Here is a 21,044-nt window from a genome sequence, read left to right as displayed (position 1 = left end):
GGTGTGGATAGTTGCTATCAGTGGTTGTCTCCAATGAGAATCCCTAGGCTTTGTAGTGGGTTATGTTTAGTAACCTGTTTTCACTCTTAAGGTAAGAAAGAGCAGGCAGACAGTTAATCAATTTGGTGTACAATAAAAAATACTAAACGTTTTAATTGAGTGCCTTGTCACAAAGTATACAGGAATTTCTATTTTTGTAGTTTGTTGCCTTCAAGGTAAAGAAGTAGGCTGGCTGTAACAGGTATTGGCCTTCTAAGTCTTTGTGTTTTGGTGAAAGTAAGACAGTGTGTTCTCTATCTTTGCATACCTAAACAAAGAGAGCTAAGGTAGGGAAATTAAGTCTCCTGTGACGCTAACCACTGTGCAGGGGCTGGGCTGTAGGTGTGCAACTACAGGGTTGAACCAGTTCAGCTCTTAAAACCTACCTCAGTTATTTGACACAAAAAAAAAAAAAAAGTATCTCTGGCTTTTAATTGTCTGTTTGCTCACCCACCCCCCACCTTTTTTCCCCTCCAATAAACCTCTCTACCTGGTAGAATTCAAACCCACTGTAAGCAGATTTTTACTTATCACTTAATAGTTTGCTTTCCTTTGTCTTTGGTTCTAATAAACACTGGTACCTGTATGCCCAAGGAATACATGTAAGTAATGCAGCTTTTCTGCCTCCATATCTAATTTAAGCCTATTTGTTACCTATGTAAGTAGTGTTAAGTTACAGACCCCTAGATACTCTCCAGGTTACACTGAACTAGTTACCTCCCTTCTCCCAGTGTCTTCTCTTAGTGTTCTGGCTCTGATGCAGAAGGCAAGAACCCAGTGCTGCCCCCTTGCAGGAAGGATGTTGAAGCTACTGGGTTTTGTCTTCTCTAGCAAGATATTATTTTCTCCCATAGAGTAAGTAATTCTAGTTATGACTGCAAATGGTCTCTTGATCCATTGTGTGCATATGTTAGCCCCTGGACTGAGGCCCTTGTTTCCAGCTTCCAGGAATGGCTCTGCAGTCAGTCATCTTCTAATGGTGATGGGTTTTAAGTGTACCTAAGTGAGGCTTAGGCAATGGCTTAGGAAGAAGGGGATTTTGGCTGTATCTCAGAGCTTATGCAACTTCTTAATACCAATGTGTCCAGGTTTTTTTAAACTGCTTTTAACAAGAAAAAATGGAATGCACAACACTTCAGCTGGGCATAGTAAAAAGGTTTGGAGCAAAGAGGATTTTTTTTTTCTTTTGACATCAGTGCAGTAAAATCCAACAGATATAGTTGTGAAGGGATCTGTTTATGTAACAAAAGTGCACAGAGAACAGACATGTTCAGCTGACTTGCTTCTTGTGTTTTATTTTATGGAGGTTCAGAAGGCAAAGCATGGATGCTGATAACTGTATGGCAAGCAACAGCCACTCTGGTGTGGGAGGCAGTCAGATTTAAGCAGTAACACTTCTGCTTTTGCCATTTCAAAGGAGTAGTGCAGATCTGTAAGTACCTGGCATAAAAATTCTAGTAGAGCTACTTCATGAATAAGAACAGTGGAATACTACATTATACATTCATACATATTTCTATAATATTCAGTTTTTATATACAGTATATGATCTGTTTCTATAAATGTACAGCTCTGCATAAAGACACTTCCTGCAACGTGTAGAGCATTAAACATAAATCCAACATGGGCCAGCCATATTATAATATAAATCTTAGAGAAGGCAACATTGTTTAGCCTACAGTACTATGTGGTTTTCTGTTTTAAATTCCTGTGGTGCCTGTTGGGAGTCCCTAAACACATCAGCAAACACACACCAGTTCCATTACAGCTCTGTACAGAAGTACTTAAATATACCATCACAGTAGGTTTTGAGATGGTAATATCCCAAATGAGCTGAAATCTTGACATGTAGCAGCATACTTAGCATGTTCCCCAGAATGATCTGCATTAGAGGAAATGTGCATTTAACGTTATCTTCAGTAGATAATTTAAAAAGTTATTGATACTGAATCTGAAGGCACTTATTAAATACACCCCTTTTGAAGTCCCTGGTCCCAGACTACAAAGCACCTGTTTCAGTAAGATGGTAGGTTTGAGCATTCTTCACTTGCTAGGTGTTAGAACCAGGTTTTAAATATTAATAAATAATTGGTATGTCCATTGCTGTATGCTTCTGAGACAAAAGATCAAAGTCTGTGCTGTGGGTAATTTTTTTTTCCTGCTCATGCACAACTTTACTGGTGAAAATACTGCTAAGAATGGCAGATCTCAGAAGAACAGTGTCCTGAAGGCAAGGAAAACAGCTTCAATCACTGGCAACTTCATGTGAGTCTCTGCGCGATAGTCTTTCATATCTTAGTGACGTAATTGTTGGGAAACAGACCTTGTTTCCCTCGTAGTCTTCCTGTCCACCAGCCAGAAGGATCTATGACAAAGAAAGCAAAGTAAGTAATGAGGTTCTGTAAGCCTTTTTTTGGTAGTTTTTGAGGCAGCCTGGCCCAGGTGTTCCACACACCTGGCTGCCTTGTGAAGAACTCGGGAGAAATTACTTGGAGGATATGACCTTGCTAAACTGTTGGTTACATCAGCCTTATGAGTTTGGGTCTCCAAAGCTAAGAGTTGGAACTGCTTTATTACTTCTTGGTTCTTGTGTGATAGCTGTGGTTTAGTCTCACTTTCAGCCAGAGCCTGGGACAGAATTACTCTCTAACTTTACAGTCTGCAATACTAAGAAATGCATGTCATTGATGTGTCTCCAACCTGCTTGTTAGTGAAGGGCTTTGATTGGGGTGGTGGTGGAGACAGCTCTGCTCCCTGATGGATCATAGGAATTTGAAAGCCTAATGAGGGAAGAACTGTGGGGTGGCTCCTCCAAGTCATGCCTTAACTGCTCTGACAGTCCACCTTCAAAATATGTACTCGAGCAACTCAGTCTTTGGTCTCTACATACCTTCTTTAATGATGTCAATCACATCGTTGGCATTAAAGCTGAGCTCATCTGTGTCCTGAGCATCATAGGCGTATAGAGCCCGGCACTGCGGGACCTGGGGCTTGGGCTTGGGCTGGGGCTTGGGCCTGCCCCCAGCGGGCGGGGGGCGGCTGCTCGTCTGCCTGCGGACACTGGGGGAAGAAAAAGGTGTTACTGTGCTTCAAGGTCTGCCTGAAACCTCTGCCTTACCGGCCCCTCTGTCCTAAAGCATTGACTCTAAAGAATACTACAAACAAGGGAAAAGGAGTCTCTTAAGCCTCACAACAATTAAGAAATAACAATGTAAGACTTCCCTGTGAAAGGGAGACAGTTGCCTGGATGGAAATGGATGATGAACAGGTACTTCCAAACAGCAGTTCAAACAAACAGAAGACATACAGTGCTTGGGCTGGAATGTAAACAAATGTGCACATGCAGTCCATGCATATCTTGGCATCTACACAGCTTAGCCTGCCTCTCCCCGTGCCCCAACTTCACCAGGGATTTAGTTTCCAGTATTAAAAACAAAGTTCTAGCTCAGCAGCTTGCTACTTTACCATTCTTGTGGCTAAGCTGTGAGAGAGACTGCATCTCTTTTAAGTTGCCTCAGACTCCAGGGCCGTCTATGGATTTGTTCTGTTACAGTCAACTGAAGCAGCAGGGGAGATGCTGCACATACTCTTTGTCACAGCTGTGACCACTCCAAAGGGTAGGAAGGGAAAAGAGGGAAGGAATGCTTTTTGCCAGCTCGTACGCTAATAAAGGCTGGAAGAGAGAACAGGCATTAGATGCAATATGTCAGTTTAAAATAAATGAGTAAATGTGTTGAATGAATGAAAATGTAGCGATGTGGAGAAGACTGAGAAAGCTTTCGCAGAAAAGGTTTATAGTTACTTACGTGCTTGCTGGTGCTTACATTTAAAAGCAGGTTTAATTCTAAGTTTGAAATGGTTTAAGTAAGGTTGATCTTGCCTGAAGTGTGGCAGGTGCTTTCTCTGACTTTCCAATTTTGCTCCCCACATTGATTCTCACGGCAAATGTGATTTTTATTATTTTTAAATTATCTAATTTTAATTTCAACTTTCTCCTGTCAATATGTCTCTGTCTAGTTTGTGTAGTTAACTGCATCAGAAAGTGAGCTTTGAAATATGGGTTTAACAGCATTTTGGTTCTAAATTTATGTACTGGGAGAGAGGATTTTCTCCTGGTGGTCACCATGTATTGACTTTGCTTGGGACAGGATATGTTGTGAAACCTAGACATGGCAATAAAAGACTGGAGCAACTCTTAGAAAAGTAGCTCTTCTTTTCTCCAGTACAGCAGAACAACACCACGGTGAGATGTTTTGGTGGTGAGAGCAATGGTAGTGTTACACTCAGGCTGTTGTTGGATTGTTGTTGATAGCTAGAAACTAAAGCTGTGATTATAGAAGTGCATCCTTCTCAGCTGCTTTGTGAGAAATAAACTTGATGCAAGTCCTTGAAAATTGTATCTCTGGTGGCTGTGATTTTGAAATACTAAATTCACACCTTCTAGCTCATTGCTGGTGTGTAGGGGCCACTAGAGCTGTCCTTTTTGAACAGTCACAGAGAAAACTTATTTTTAAAGGCGGTTGTAATGCTGGGAAGACAGCCTTGCAGATGTTCCTTCTGTGTGTGTGTGTCCTTGGGTCTGGGGCTGCTGTGACACTCCCCTAGTGTGTTTGGGTTTCATAGGATGCCTGTATCATGAAACCTGGCTAGTACTGCTGGGCATGGCACTGGGGGAAGAACAGGCACAGCCTCTCAGGGGCCGGCCAGCCCTGCCTGCCTTGCTCGGCTGTGGGAGCGGCCCTATCGGAGGGGCTGGCTCGGTGCTAGGACCCACTTGCGTTCCTCGTCGGCGCGATGCGGTGCGGGTGCGGTGCGGGTGAGGGCCCCCCCCAGCTCCCCGGGGCGGCCGCCAGGGGGCGCAGGCCTCGCGCCTGTGCGTGGTCCCCGCTTGGCGCGCGCTCGGGGCCAGGGGAGACCCGGCTCCAGCTCGGGAATGCGGCCGGGAATGGGCACGGCCATCCCGGGAGCTCCCGCGGCCTTTCTGCTGCCGCTGGTTCTTGTGTTCTGGGGTAGGTTCCCCCTCGCCCTTTATCCCGAGGACGTTGTCCCCGCTGCCTTCCCGAGGGCTGCTCACCAAGCTTCCCTAGTTTCTGCTTGGAAACCAGGTAGTGGAAGGGCCCTGTAAATATCTGGCAGGGCCAACAACCGTTGTATTCATATGATGGCAGCTAGAAATTGCTATCTCACCTGTGTGCTCAGAACATGGTCTGTTCATCTTAACAAATCATGGAAAATCTATATCAAAATACTGCAATTCCTGTCGGAGTACGTGGCAGCGTTAAGGCCTAAGATGCAACTTTGCCAGGCCCTTTGTAAATATTCCCTCACCTTATGTAGCAGCATTTATATTGCTGCTGCATCTTGCCTACAGCCATGGCTTGCTTTGGGGAAAAAAACAAAACACAACAAAGCAACAAAACATAACAAAGCAACAAACCACAAGAAAACTAAAAGAACAAAGCAAAGACCCCTCACTCCCCAGCAGCCGTGTTGCTCAGAACCATAAGCTGTGTTACTAAGTGCTCTTTTGTCTCACTTGTGGCTTCCTATAGAGAAGCTTGACTGGATGTCTGTTCCCTCTTTGTTCTGCTTGCAATTACTGCTGTGGTTGGTTGTTGGTTTGCTTGTTTTTTTAACAATCTTGAGTATACAGTTATCAGTGGAAACTGGGGCAGAGAGTGATTTCCTAATACACAGATTTGTGTGTTGTGGGTTTTTTTTCTGTTGTGTTTTTGGTTTTTGTTGTTTGGTTGTTGTTTTTATTTAAATTTCCTTGCAATGCATCCATCTTAATTGCTATTTAAAATGGTAACTAATAGAAGCTTTGATATGTGCTAATTAGCCTTGTGAACTAGTAAAACTGGAACTAATGTGGTGTTGGTATGTACCCATAGCAATAGGAACTGTGGTATGATACAACTGATCTTCTTAATCCAGGGTGATGGTTCCTATCTCCTTATGCTGGGGGTGGCTGCTACACTTCACAGTAATGCATGTGCAGTCACAGGTGTCTGCCAGAAACAACAGTAGCTTTGCCCTGTGCCTTAGGGGGTTTTGTTGTGATATGAACTGTAGTCTCAAGACAAAGCAGAAGTCTAATATTAGCAAAACAGCTTTAACACGGTAAGTTGACATGCAGTGAGGAAAGTTCACCACTTGAAGGCATGGAAGTTACTAGTTTACAAAGATGTAAACGTGCCTGGAAGTGTTAGCATGTGCTGACAGTTTTGAAATCGTTTAGGAGTGGCCCCTTGATTCTGATTTCTTTCTTGTCTGAAGATTGATCTCAAACAGAAGAATGCTCTGAATAGGTTTACGTGACCTTAGGGCCAACACAGGGTGCACAGTGGGGACAAATGACTGCCATTAGTACACTTGAGGACACTACATGCCTGGTTTTGCTGGAGGGGTGACCTCCTCTACTCTTTGTGTTTGGGAACTGGAAAGCTCCTACTTAGGAGCCCTGTGCACTGCTTCTGGTACTGAAAAGTCCCTTCAATTCTGTGTACATTTAGTAATTCTCACCAGAAGCAATACTAAGCATGCTACATGAGTACCGTGTCCAGCTGGATCACTGGTGGTGCAGACCATCTGCTTACTGGGCTGTGCTGCGATGTCAACACCAGCCAAGCTTCTTGCTTTAGTTAGAAAGGTGTGAGCCCAACATTGTTCTTGTTCAATAACAAGTGCAGTAGGCTGAGACAATGTGGCACTTTCTGACCTTGCCTACTGGAGCAGTGAGTGGAAACAATTGGGTACCTTCTAGTCCTAGTGCAAATACAGAGATTTGGAGTGAGCAGGTATTCCCTAACCATACCTGGAATGCTGTTGCGTGGGAAATATATTCAAGACCTCTCCTGCTGGGCTCACAAGCCCACTCTGAAAGTTGCCAAAGACAATCTGACTGGAATTGTAGCCACCATGGAAAAATACGGACCAAAGTGAATCCTGAAATGAAGCCCTTCAGAGCTCTGGAATGGCAGCAGACTGCTACCTACCCTGTGTCTCACAACAGAAGATAGAAAAGGTAAGTAGTCCACTACTTGCCATTTTGTGGCAAATAGATCTAATTATAGTTATTTACTATAATTCTGTTTTATGGCTGTATCAGAGAGATGTTTCACTGCAGCTTCTTTTTTGTGCAGTTTGATGAGCAGTAGGTACCAATATTTAACATGTGAACATAGGTGAGGCACTCCAACCCAAGTGCAACCCCTAGACAGCCCCTCCACGCAGTAAGTTACAGACTGACCCTTGCCATCACATTCTCTTCGGTCATGTTTTCATAACTATAGTGAAATCACCTTTCCTGATGTATTTGTTGGTCATTCTTTAAGTGACCTTAAAACATATCACTCCTGTCTGTGACAATCACACAACAACAGAATAAATCAATGCTTAGGCCAACAGAACTTAGTGCAGAGCATATGGTAAGAAGTTTGTCTGAGAAGAATCTTTTTGGTACAAAAAGCTGTTCCTAAGATGGCAAAAAAATAGGTTTTTGCTGCCTCTAAGATCTCCCCCATTCCTGTGGATCACTGAAGACAGGGACTGAGGTGCTCTGTCTAATCTCTCAGACTATTCCAGGGCTGAGGGCAAGAATCTTAAGACTGCAGCAGGTAAAGAGGGAATTTTGTGCAAGTTTGATTCTCCAGATCACCCCAAGTGCAGAATCTTCCACTGGTGAAAGCAGAAATAGATTGTCTAGAGAAGCATTTTAAGCAGGAGATCGATTAATGGAATATTAGAACTAATTGTATAAATGTTTAAGATCTGGGCAAACTGAAAACTGCTTCACGTAAGTGACTTGATTTAGCATGAGAAGCTGGAGTGATAAGGCCTTAGGCTGCAGTTTTGATTAAACTTTATCTGAACTCCTGTGATTGAATGTTAAACTTATGATCTGCCACCTGGAATAATATTGAAACAAGATGCAGACAGATAATAATGCAAAATGATCTTATACAATGGTATAAGATTGTCCAGAACTTAGGTTGGAGATACTGGACTACTTAAAAATTATCCTGAGGTGAAGTGAGTGATGGTGAATGGGGACCCTTGGATATAGGAGGGTAGAACCAATCAGCGAGGGAAAGTGTCATCAGTGAGGAAGATAACTGGATGAAGAGTTGCCTGAACAAGTGCGTGGTCAGACTGTGAGGCCTTACAAGGCACAGGTAAGCTATGGGTGGGGTCCCTCTCTGGAGGCACCCAGCTGGAGCTGCTGGGACAGACCCCAAGGTCCAAGCTTTTCTTTGTGGTCAGGGGCAAACACTGGATCCAGCTGCACCCAGAGTCCTCTCTGAGAAGGAGTTTAGAAAGCAAAGGGGTACAGTCTGAACCTCAGGATCGTGGGTCTACGTGTGTGTGCACGTGTGGAATGTTGCTTCCCCCCCCTTAAGTATTACATGTATATCCATTGCTCCTGGAACCCCAGGAATTTGGTTATCTGGGGAACACAAATCCCCAGGTAAAGGAAAGATACAAGTCATTGCATATAATTGTTTTTCTAGTATTTGTTTGGGATATAATCTGTCATGGACTAATGTTAATCTGTTATTGAGAGTTGTTCCATCGAGACAGAAAGATAATTGGAAAGAATGTGAAATTAAATCCAACTGGCAGGGAGAAAGTGGACTGTCTGGCCTACAGTGGATTCTAATTTGGATTATAATAATCAAACAGATAGAAATAATTGCTCAACAGTGGTTAGAAATTTGATAAATGTGATTAGAGTTTATGAGGAGATAAGACTAAATTGAACTGAAGTACAGGAATGGCAACAGAGGCTGGATGAAAACCACAGTGATTGCTTAGGAAGACTCGGACAAGCTTTATTGAAATATGGAGGGATGGCCATTCAGAATTTTAATGAAGCACTGGCTATCACTGTAGTTATGGATCAGGCAGCCCCGGATGTCTATAAATATTGTGGATTTGTATGAGCATGACTGCCAGGTTATTAAAGTCAGCACAACCTGTGCAGATAAAAACAAAGGGGGGGGGGGGGGTGTTCCCCCAGCAGTAAACCAGTATCCCATCCCAAGCAAAGCACACTCTAGTATTCATAACCAAACTGATGAGTTTTTAGATAATTCTAGTCTCTGGAATGTGAATCCCCATATAATACTGCCATACTGCTGGCTGCCAAAAATAGAACCAATAAGGGAGGTAATCCAGAGCATAGATTTGTACAAGATTTTTTTAAAAGTAATAAATAGGTGATAGTACCATACCCTGTGGTGCCAGATCCATCACAAATTCCATATTGGCCAAAAGTTTTTACAGTTGGATTTAACTGCTGCATTTTTCAGTAGACTGATCAAGGAGGAAATACAGCCAGTAGCTGCTTTCATGTGGGAAAGGAAGCAGTCAACTTGGCACAAATATTGAACACTGACTTGAAAGATACACACCTATCCAGGTATTCTGTGTTGGTACAGCAGATGACTCGGTGGTGAGAAGTAGTTTTTGAAATAACTGTTCTGTAGACACTCTGGATTTAAGTGGAAAAAAGACACCTGCATCTCCATATAAGATACAGCAGTGGCAAGGAAGGTAAAATGTTTGGGATTTATTTTAAATGAAGGGCAGGTGTTAATAAATCCAGAGAAAACTAGAACAATTAACTTCCACAAGACAGGAAAAATTAGAACCCCTGACATGGGCCTCAGGAAGAAAATGAGTATTTGAATCTGTAAAGAGTTTTAATGTCTGCTCTGGCATTAAGCTTGCCAGATTATTCATGAAAGAGAGGAGCCAACAGTGATTACCACTCAGTTAAGTTACTCCTCAGTGTATTGGAGCAGCAGTGGCAGCAGCTGAAATGGTAAAAAGCAGCAGTCCTTTGATTTTAGGATGCCAGTTTTATGTCTTTGAACCACATGAAGACTGCGATTTAAAACAAGATGCAACTCAGGCCCTACTGCCACAATGAGCACACAGGTATGAACCTATTCTGCTGATAGTGGATAATAATGTTTTAAAGCATTGCAATACCTTAAACTCTGCTACCCTTTGCCATTGCCAGAGGATGGTTCCCCACATCATGGCTGTGAGAGCGCTGCTACGACTACTAATAAGCCTTGAGAGGATTTAAAAGATGAACCCTGATCTAACTTTAAATGTGGATGAATCCTCATACTACCAGGACAGGAACACATGACTGCATATCCAGTATCAGATGATGGAGTATCAGAGAATCAAGAGCTTTACCAGCAAAGAGCAGAACTGATCTGCCTAACAGGCAGCAGGACAAGGTAACATAATCAGTAATTAAATGTTTACACTGACTCTAGGTATGCTTTTGGAGTATGTCATGCTATAGGAATGCTGTGCAAAGGTTTCCTGACTGCTGCAGAAAAAGTAGCAAATGGAAAGGAGATAAGGATACATTTTACAGTACAAATACTGGGAAGGCACTGCACAAGTACCCTGGAAGAGAACCCAGCTGCTCCAGGAAGTGCTCCAACTGATGCCACAGCAAAGGCAGCAGTCAGACCACAGGTATTGGTTCTTACGCTCACAACTCAAAATCCAGAGAAACTGAGCATACCAGGTATGACTGAACTATACCATGAGGTAAGCTCACAAGAAAAAAGCAATTGAGGAAAAAATGGGAAGTAATCCAAGATAAAAGACAGCATATGGACAATAGTGTTAAAACTGGTTCTGCCTAAAAAACCTTTATTGGTCATTGCCAGATGGTTCCATGATAAAATCACATGGTGGAGTAGAAAGTGGTGTGAACCTCAGCAGCAGCTGTGAGCAGCACTGGGCATTCCTACCACTGCACAGCAGACTGGGAGTGCAGGATCTGTTAGTCATTTGCCGCTACCAAAGGCTCTGACCATAAAGGCACTTGGCTTCTCTTGTGTTTTCCTCCTCCGAATTACAAGTTGACCATGCAGCTATGCTGCCATCACTGGGAGATGATTATTATTTATTGGTAAAGTAGACCAGTGATTGATTGGGGTGGGTAGAAACCTTCAGGCAGAAACCCAGCAGACCTGAGTTTATAATTATAGAAATACACCATGTTTTGGAAAGAGCAAAAGAAGATGAAGGACATAATTTGTGAGATACCTTTCTTGAGTGGTCACCAACAGTAACAGGATTTCTAATTGCGTATTATATCCCATGCTAATTCTTCTAGTTTTAATCCTGTTATGTTTATCACTCACAATCATACATGTGAAATTATTAACCATGATTAGGCATGTTGAAATATTTCAAGGCCGTTAGCTAAAGTATTGCAGGTATACAGAATAAAGCAAAGGGGAGACTGCTGGGAATTAAAATGTCTGTTGGGTTTGCTTGCAGCTGGACAGTTAGAGCATGGCCAGACTAGGCCCTGGTGGTTGTTGGACTCTATAGTTAAACTGTTACCTGGAAAAGTTCTAAGTGTAGATTGATACAGTGAAAAAGCACTGAAGCAAGCCCTTCCTTCCCCCGTAACAGCAAGCAAGAGACAGCAGAAAACAGAGCTTTCCTTACTTAACACAGATGTATTTATCATGTATGTTTATTTGAAGAGCTGTGGACTATAGTTGTCCCTGCACTAACCATTACTATGCCAAGTTACTGCAGCACCTTACCACAGTGGATTTTTATTCCACCTGCTCTTGGGACCTTCCTTGTTAATTTAATATGGTCTCAAACTACCAGCTGTTACTAATAGTAATTTTGTAGAGACTTGGTTAAATCAGAATTAAATAATACAAATAGGAAATAGGAAGTTGACAGCAAGGAGAAACACAAACTGCTTATTTAAGCGAGATTATTTCTCTTTTTTGCTAGAATTGCTGGCTAGGCAGCAGACTTTGACGATTAGGTAGGCACTCACATTTCTGCTATAGCAAATCTCCACTAATGTTCTACAAGAGATTCTGTTCAGTCATTGAAAACTTCCAACTTTGTAAGGGCTTTAACACTGTGGAGTGCAGGAGGTCCAAAATATTTGACAGAAGACTTCTGTCACAATGTGTTCCACAAATGAGAGGTTTTGCCTGCTTCTGGATTTTCAGTCAAGACCTGGAGCAGCTTGTTTCAGAGTTGAGAATAACTTGTTCTGCTTCCCTCTGCTAAGCCCACAATTTCTTGATTCTGTCTTTTTGCTACTTCTGGTGATGGTTTTGACTCTAGGCTATTGGGAAATACCTAGTTGTAACAGTAAGACCCACCCACCCCCAAATCTTCTAGAATTGTCATAATAACATATTCTGAAAGACTGCAGTTTAGAGGTCCAAATGATGCTGAAATAATCTTGACTGTCATGCTGCCAAGCCCTCCTCCTAAAAAAAAGAAGTACAAGTCTGGTATATGAGTCAAGAGTTGAAGCTGAAACACAAGGACTATTAGCCAGGATTTCTGGGCACGGCAGTTGCCACAAAATAACCACATCTACTGCTCATGAGCTGTGAACCAGAAGGGAAAGAAGGCCTAGTTAAACTCTGCCCAGTGTCCTAATATCCTTAAGTAGAAGGTACCATGCAAATCTAAGATGTTAAACTAGAACTGGTTCACCTTCATTCCTAAAGACCTATGATGGACTATGTGTTTTGAAATCATATGGATGATGATGATACCTTTGAGTACAGTTCAACAGCAGAGTCTAGTCCTCTGTGTACATAAGTTTATCAGTCATGAACAGTGAGTGTGTGAAGCTATTTACAAAAACTGATACTTTTTTCTTAGATTTAATGTAAAGTCTTACCCAGCTGCTCCTTGGTCAGGTACTTTCAGGAAATCCAAGCTTTCTAGTTGCTGTGAAATCTTGCCTGATCCTCCTGACAGTTGCTGTGGTAGAGTTGGTCGTGTCATATTTGTATACAAGTTTTTCTGATTGGCCCGTTGATTTCCTGGGACATGGGGAGGTGATACAAACTGCGGGGCATTTATTACTCCATTTTGCTGCTGACCTAGAAGTAAAGAAAGTGTCAACACATCCAGGCCATACTACAGCTCAGTAAAAGGCAGGCTTTTCCTTGTGTTGATGGCTCAGCTGTCAGCGAGACTCAGCTCTCAAGGAACTTACAACAACTGTTGAAACCTTCAGGTGTAATTTATACACGGTTTCAGGTCTGTTGGCAATTTAGTTTGTGTTCATGTTTCCATGGGCTTGTGCTCAAGTTTGAGACATGTGCCTTGAATGTTACAAGGAAGCAAGAGGATTAAATCTTATTAATGTTAGGTAGCATGTAACCACCACACCTCTGTTTACAACACTGTGTAAAATTTTTGTAGATACGGGTTGACTGAAACCTAGGTAGAATCGCTGGGGGTGTCTCTTCTTCTTTTAAAGGTCAAACTCCACCCAACTCCCTCAATACTGGGTAGACTTTAAGTTGCTATAAATATTTGTCGCTTTTAACAAGCAAGTTTTGTTGTTTTTTTCCTTGTGGATTTGTTGGTTTTTGTGGGGGTTTTTGGGTTGCTTTTTATTATTTTTTTTTACTAAGTCTTGCTGCTACTTTGATAGCTCAAAAGGAGTCTGAATTTTCTAGGTGAGGACAGGAGTAAAATGGTTTTAAATAATTATGCCTCTGACTTCAACTTAAAACAAACCCACCCATGTCTGAGCTATTTGCAGGATCAGGGCCTAAAGGAGTTCAGTTCTGTGTGTTTTACATTCCTAAAACCCCTACTGACTAAAATGGGAGCTATGCTTATATTAAAAATAAGACTGTTAATGCTGTGGGTGACCCTGCCCTTTCTCCCCTGTGATTATGCCTATTGAAAATTAGCAGAATGAAGAGCTGTGCAGAGAGGAGGGTTCATAACCATGATGCTTGGAAAAAACCTGACTGCTTTCAACAGCTGGTCTTTGCTTCTGGTGAGATCTCTTGGTACTGTGGGAGAGCTGAAGTCATCACACTAATTTACAAAACTCACGTTGGGACCCAAACTAGCACAGTACAGGCATTACAGGTATGTAAATGAAGGTTTCTGCTATTCTGAACATACACTTAACAGTCTGTTCAGCTACTGGACCATTAATTTCAAAACAGGGGTGAAAATAGTAGAATATTTTTTGAATGCTCAGAGACCAAGGCCCCTAGTGTTGTTGCTCCCCCACGTTGTCAGAGTGGCATGGAGACAATTGTTTGTGCCTTTCAAGGAGGAATGTGCCCAAATCATGCAATTGCCTCAGACTCCTTGAAAGTATGAAGAATCTAATTGGAACTCTTTTGTAACAGCTGTCTTCACTCTTATTTGTCCAGCTATAATTGGCCAATTTACAAAAGAGTTTGAATTTAAAAAATGACCACAAACAAAAAAACCATGAAAACATGTTATGATAACTGATTTTAGGCCTGTATGAAATACTTTACTCACCTTATAAACAAGATACCTTAATGCATAACACAGCATTTAACTCCAGTAGTTACACTTACCCTGCCTGGACACTACAGTATGGTTTCAGTGGTCCCTGAACATCTAGTTCAAGTCCACAGTTGAACACATGGGAAATGGTGGGTCAACAGAATATTGTTCTCAGAGTTCACAGCCTCAATTTTTTAATTCTATGGCAGAGGTGAACACCCTGATGCCATCAATCCCATGCAGAAAGTTACCCTGTGTCTTGCTGCACTCACAGGCAGGCTTTTCTAATTAGGACTCTGTTGATGTGTCTGTACAGGAGCTGTCATAAGCACTTGGGCAGGTATGATTTCAAAAGGTCATACTGCAGGTATGGGCATCCTACTGGTGCCAGTCTAAATCCAGACTACCTTACCTACATTAAACAAGTTTGGGCTTGGTCTGCAGGACAAGGCTTCTTCAACCAAGGTTTTCATCTTTTCCTGTAGCTGTTAAACTGCTGAAGGAGTTTTTGAAAATATTAAACTAGACTTTCCTTGCTTTAACTCATCCTGTATGGGTATTTACTATCTGTTTGCAGACAGGTTAACTCCTTTAGCTACAGTAATTTCCTGCTTTACAACAAGCAGTTTTTGCAGATCCTGCAGTCTTAGTTTAACTTAAATGCCTATGAGGTTTTACGAGGATTGGGAATTGTCTAGTTAATTTGGAGACCAAGACTGGTCACACATGCAACTTACACCGTTAGCATTGTGTTTCTCAATAAACAGTTGACTGAAAGAGAACCCTTTGTTAAAAAAAATACTTGGGAAATGTTGGGTCAATGGAATATTGTTCTCCTCCCTGAGTTCACAGGCTATATTAATCGTATCTCTCAAGGGCAGAAGTGAAACACCCTAATGACATCAACCCCCTGCAGAAAAACCCATGCTGCTTCCTGGCACAGCCAATACGTCTCAGCATTCAGCATACACAAAGTTGTTAAGTAACAGGGTAGGACAATGAGACATAAATTGCATTTTATTGTTTACTGGCACTGAAAGCAGTTTCACTGCAAAGCTCTGTGGTTTGGTAAGTGTATGGCTTTCACCCTAGGAAGGAAAGTGAAGCTGGCTGCAGGGTTAGTTTTACATTCAGTGTCTTAGGCTAATTGGCTGAACATGCCAAGGACAATGACACCCAGGGTATCCTGGTGGAACACCAGTTTGGTTGTCTGCAAACTCCATCAATACACTTCAAGAAATGCCTACTATGTATGTCTTCCAGACAGGATCTTTTAAAGAAGATTTTAAACCTTTACTGTGATTTTTTTTTTTTTAATGGGTAAAAATAATCATATGACAAGAGTAAAGAGAGCCTTAATTTGGAAGCTGTTGGTTTTTTGCTTGAGGCTAAAAGGACTTACCAGGAGGAGGAGGTGCAGCTCTCATAGGGTAAGTCTGACTGTGAGACCTGTTGGAATACCCTCTGCTTTGGGTAAGGTTCCGTCTAGTAGGACCTAAAAGAAACCAACAATATTTTGGTACCCTTTTGTAATTACATTAATTAGGGTAAGTCCTTCTGGCTGCCAGGCACGTACTCTGTGATTAGAATGAGCTGATCTTTAAGAATAATGAATCTGACTCCTACAGTGTTAGCCATGTTGTGCTAAAGCTTTAGGTGCAACAAGGATGACTTGGGCATATTCTCCCATTTGAGCTCCAGTTCAGCCACAGGACATGAAGTAAAGCTGTGGCAAGACCATGGTAAACGAGGCCCCAAAGACCTCTTAACTTGTCTATAAACATGTGCACAGTGGTACTTTTGGCTATACTGTTTCTAATCTGCAATTAGTATGAGAAAAAGGTAGAACAGGAAACCTGAGAGACTGGTATATTTCTAGCTCAATCTCCAGTGATGCACAGAGGTTACCCTTCCTCCTAGCACAACCTGTCCTGTCACTTCTTCATCAGCGAGTCTGCAGAGCAAAGTGAAAGACTCTCTCCCAAAATTCTTCTCTAATTGTGCCATTTGTGCTATGTCACACAATTAAATGCCTTCATTTCTTTTTCCACAGGGCAAAGAATTTCAGAAACAGTATCTAGTGAGAATAACAAAATTCCAGCAAGATGACAGAGCAGCAGGGAATTCTGCTGGATCATTAGGATCTATAAATGTTTTAAGTAAGTATTACGGAGAAATAAATCAAGAACATGCTGGGGCTACAGGCAAGCAAAGACAGAACGCAACAACCACTTTCTAAAGCTCTAAAGCATTCACTAATTTGCAAAGGCAGGTTCATACTTACGGGAATTCTTTGGTAGCCCAGGTCCAATGCTGATCTGCAGCACTTTATTACTTGGCTTGAGAATGGCTACGTCTCCTTGGCCTTGCATGAACTGCACTTGTCGAGACCCACTACTGCTCCACGGCCCCCAGCTCTCCTTTTTCAGCTTCACTTCAAGTCTAATATAAGCACATGAACACATGGAATAAAAAAAACCAGAAAGCATTTCTATGTCAAAGCAGGACAATATCACTTGGCAGCTGGTAACTTAGAAATACGAAAGTAAAAAGCTTAGACTGAGAATCTGTGTTCTCTGAGTGACTTAACTGACATAAACTACCTAATTAAATCTCTTCTTCATGCTTTAAAAAAATGTTCTTAACTGATGTTTAAACTTTCTTGTACAGCTTCCCAAAGGTTACATGAGGAGTACAGTGAGCTTTGAGGGAAAACATGCAAAGATCTGCATACAAGATGTGCCTGCTATCAATCATCACTGCCCCTGCAGCAGCCTCTGATGGAGCAAGCCAGAGTGCCTCACTGTTCAACACTCTTCTGTACGTACCATTGGATATATACACACATTAGATTGATATATATGTGTGTATACTGGCATGTAAATACCAATATATACTTTAGGAGTGGGCCTTGTGCAGGTGCTGGTAGTAGATGTTTTTGCATACATATCCTTGAATACTTCACATTTATTTATTTATTTCCACTGTTGCACGTGCGCGCGCACACACACACGTTCTTTCCCTGCATTTCCAAACTATCTATCTGCTCTGAAGTATAACAAAACATGAGCTAAGGAAGCTACAGTTTGGTTTTGGGCAAGACCCCAGAAGTACAGTATGTTACATCTTACATGGATGAAAAATTTACTCCTGGTGCTGACTTTGAATTCCCAGTGTATAGGAGTACAGACTGCAGGAATATTCCACACTTCAGTTGTCCTCCTACACACTTTTAAAACTAAAATAATCTCCCGTTACCTTTTATAATTCTTCCACTTTTTTGCAGGAAATAAACACACAGATCCAAGGCCTGCTGTTGCTAATCTGCTTAATGGATAGTATCAACAAAAGCACATTTGTTGGATAGTTTCCAGTATGTCCTTACAGCTACAATGAACATCAAACATTCTGTAGCTTTTCATGCCTGTTTCTAAAAAATGTTCCCAATATAATTTCTTTAATGAGGCTCTTTTAGAATTATCCTCTCACTCTGCAGTCTTCTGTCCCCACAACAAACTTCAGAATTTCAGTTTTTTACACTGTGTCTCTGGAATTGTCTTTCAAACTGTTCATGATTTTTCCACTCCTAGGTCAAGGTTAAGGAGTTAGAAGAGGATAGGAAGGAGCAGCCAGCATGGAGATGGAGAGCTTGCACTATGGTGGCACATGAATTGTGCAGTGACTGGCCTGTCCATTGCTCTGCTGACCCTGAGCCTGATGTTCAGTAGGATGAAGACAACTCTTCTATGCACACGAACAGTGAAAAGTGGCCAAGGTACAACCTGAACCTACCACTCTGATGAGCTGATCAGAAAGCCTGGTCTCCTGATATGTATAGATTTTTACCTTGTGCTGCCTCTTAGTATTTTAAAATAAAGCATAATGTCAGGAGCTCAACAACTAGCCCTCATGTGCCCTGGCAGCAAGAACAAGGATTATTTATTCTTAAGGGCCTATTGAAAAAAAACATAACTTACGTGTTGCTGAATTTCAGAGGTAGTTTTCTTTGTGTTTTCTCTTCGTATCTTTTTGATAAGAGGCTTAAAAACTCAGTTTTGAAGACTGATTCAAGGAAACTATCATATTCCTGTTCATGTAGAATGAATATGTCATCCTGCATTGTGCTGAAAAGAAATCAGAGCATAGACCATTCAGATTAAATTGTCATCAGCAAATACAGCCAATGACATTTGCAGAGCACTCATGGTTAATTTTTAAAAACCTAAGAAAACCCAAGCAGTATTATTACAGTTTTGCGTTCTGAGAACAGGTTTGGGTTTTTTTTTTTTCAGGAGTTGATAATAGAGCATCTGAAACAATCTTTTTTGAGAGACAAGAATGCTACTACTTAAGTCATTTTACAGTAATTACTGTTCTCAAAAGAACGTGTTACTAAAGTTACAGTTAAAGCCCATCTCAATAATGGCAAAACTTGTGACTAGAGGTGAATTGGAAACTTGAAGGTTACTAATTTAAGACTGAAACCCAAAGCAAGCAGATTCAGAAAGCTTTCAACTTTCCACAGGCTTTAGCTTCAACTGTTTTAACACAGTATAAAACCCACACACATTTGGTTCCATTGCCACCTTTCAATCACCTCCTATTTACACCTGCTGAAGATGCTGAAAACCACAGAAGATTGTATCTCCATCAGTAATGTGCAAGGCTGATTTCTGCCTTCCCAGAGTCCCCAGAGTAAAAACAGTTCTGTCGCGTCCTACCCAGGATTACTACTGTTCCAGCTGTTTACATGTGTATCTTTCTTCCTATTAACAGCATGCTGACATCCTTCCCAGCTACAGCCACACTGGTGCCTGTCTGCTCCTGCATCCTCTCAACAAAGAGGTAGGAACAAAGCTTTCCACGTAAAACTGTAACACCTGAAAATGGAGGCTGTGGGTCCCCCCTTACTTCCTGACTTGAATAGCATATAAGCAAATGTAGGATTCTGTGCTTCCAACTGCTGATCCCACAGTAAATTAATAGTACTTTGAAGCTGGTTAGTATCCCCCAGGATGAGCTTATAGAACCAGGTCACTGCATGGGAGCACAGTGCTAGATCAGACATGGGCATGGTAGGAGCATAAGGACAGAGGCAGGGGACTGCTGCTCAGGCAGCTGTCCACATTTGCTTCAGATTAGAAGTGACAAGAAACCTCTAATTTCATGTGTGATTTCATAACCAGTTTCAATCCATTTCATGTTGCTGAGCTGACAGAAGGGGCAGCCTTCCCTCTGCTCCTCACCCTTTTTTTATTCATGTACATTTCTGTTCCTTCCCCTGTGCTAGTGTAGGAAATGTGTGGCTGGGAGAAAATACAGCATAGGACTTTTGACAACTGTGCAGAGCTAAGAATGGCTTACTCTTATCACAAAACAATTATCACATCACCAGCATGATATTTCATAAAATGGAGTACAGCAGAAATAAAGGAGCAGCATTAGATACTGTTAAGTATTCCTGGCAGATCTGCGGCTCCAGGTTGTTTTGTCCACTGCACAGAGTCTGAAGCCAAAGCTTCTCTGCTTCCAGTTGTCCTCCCTCCCTTTAAAATATATTTTATTTTGTATGGAATTAGTTAAAATTTCTTATTACATGAACAATAGAACAATTAAGAATTGAAACATAAACTTTTGAGGCTGCAATACAGAACAGAGCTAAATCCATCCTGGATAAGCTCATGAAGAATGTTATTGCAATTACTTTCTTCCAGCACGGAGGTTTGAGATTCACTTCAAAACAAATAAATTATCTTACAAGTGTAGAAAATTTAAATTATAGGGACAACAAATTGCAGTTTTGAAAACACATGGGAGAATGCAAGTTAGAATTAACACCATCCTTGCTTTGAGCCTGACAGCTGAAAAACTCTTTGGGGAGGATTTTTTTTTCCCCAAAAAAACCATAGTAGGTAATAAATGTACTAAATAAAGGTTTCACTCTAATTTTACTAATTGCAGCCAGTTAAATATTACAAGCACTAACTCCTGTCAATGAGACAAGAGTACCTCAGGTTTCAGAGCAGTAACACTACAGCCTCTGCAGCCAGAGCACTGGATTACTGCTAAGCTGCTTCAATACCAAGTTAAGAGATCCCAATGCTTTTAACAACAAAACAAAATCAGTAAGCTAAGTTTAAAACATGACTAGACATAATGTAACATACATATTTCCTCTGAACTAAGCACACTGGGTTTTGCTTCAGAAGGTTCTGTGGAACTGTTATTTACATGTGGAGGAGTGTAGCAGCTTTCACTAACTTGGCAGGCAGCCACCCTTTCAGCTGACTCCATGTGATGATGCCTTTGGAATGCTACAGGCTCAATTCAAGCGCCTGGCTGCAAGCTGTTCAAGGTTTGCACAGCACACAGTCCAGCTTGAAGCACTAAAAAGACAGGTTCCTACTCAGCTTCAACCTAGATCTACCACAGTTATTTTGTTTCACCTTTCATAATAACCATGTGTGGTAAATAAAGCACAGGTTTTGAAAATGGTACTGCGAGCAGACACATCTTGCAGACCCTTCCCTAATCTTGAAATGGCTGTGAAGAATTCTGCAAAAATGTGAAATCTGCTGGGTTTAAGTTCCAGATAATGTCTGAGATTATTTCTGGCTATGCTAATGTGAATGTTTTATAAGCACGTACTAAAAACCTTTGTAGTAGCTATTAATACATAG

The 21,044-nt window shown here is 41.6% G+C and overlaps 1 protein-coding gene and 1 long non-coding RNA gene across 4 annotated transcripts in view; one reads left to right on the top strand and one right to left on the bottom strand.

The window, feature by feature from the left end:
* Nucleotides 1-1,287: 1,287 nt before the first annotated feature.
* MYO1E (myosin IE) overlaps nucleotides 1,288-21,044 on the bottom strand; it is a 90,609-nt gene continuing 70,852 nt past the window's right edge. The window contains exons 23-28 of one of the 3 annotated variants that reach the window (XM_051628075.1): nucleotides 18,342-18,488; nucleotides 16,649-16,806; nucleotides 15,767-15,859; nucleotides 12,755-12,959; nucleotides 2,930-3,099; nucleotides 1,288-2,404 (exon numbers count right to left, since the gene is read on the bottom strand). In XM_051628075.1, the coding sequence (XP_051484035.1) occupies nucleotides 2,328-2,404; nucleotides 2,930-3,099; nucleotides 12,755-12,959; nucleotides 15,767-15,859; nucleotides 16,649-16,806; nucleotides 18,342-18,488 (850 nt within the window). In that variant the 3' untranslated portion in view covers nucleotides 1,288-2,327. Of the gene's footprint in view, nucleotides 2,405-2,929; nucleotides 3,100-3,317; nucleotides 3,713-12,754; nucleotides 12,960-15,766; nucleotides 15,860-16,648; nucleotides 16,807-18,341; nucleotides 18,489-21,044 lie in introns of those variants that run through there. The other 2 variants (XR_007890393.1, XM_051628076.1) reach the window with 2 other exon arrangements.
* On the top strand, nucleotides 16,433-18,133 carry LOC127388511 (uncharacterized). The gene is made up of 3 exons (XR_007890394.1): nucleotides 16,433-16,523; nucleotides 17,035-17,184; nucleotides 17,955-18,133. It is a non-coding gene; the product is annotated as an uncharacterized LOC127388511 (long non-coding RNA).

This window comes from Apus apus, chromosome 10 (assembly GCF_020740795.1).
Source record: "Apus apus isolate bApuApu2 chromosome 10, bApuApu2.pri.cur, whole genome shotgun sequence".
Lineage (NCBI taxonomy): Eukaryota > Metazoa > Chordata > Aves > Apodiformes > Apodidae > Apus > Apus apus.
This window is presented reverse-complemented; position numbering and strand designations above follow the sequence as displayed.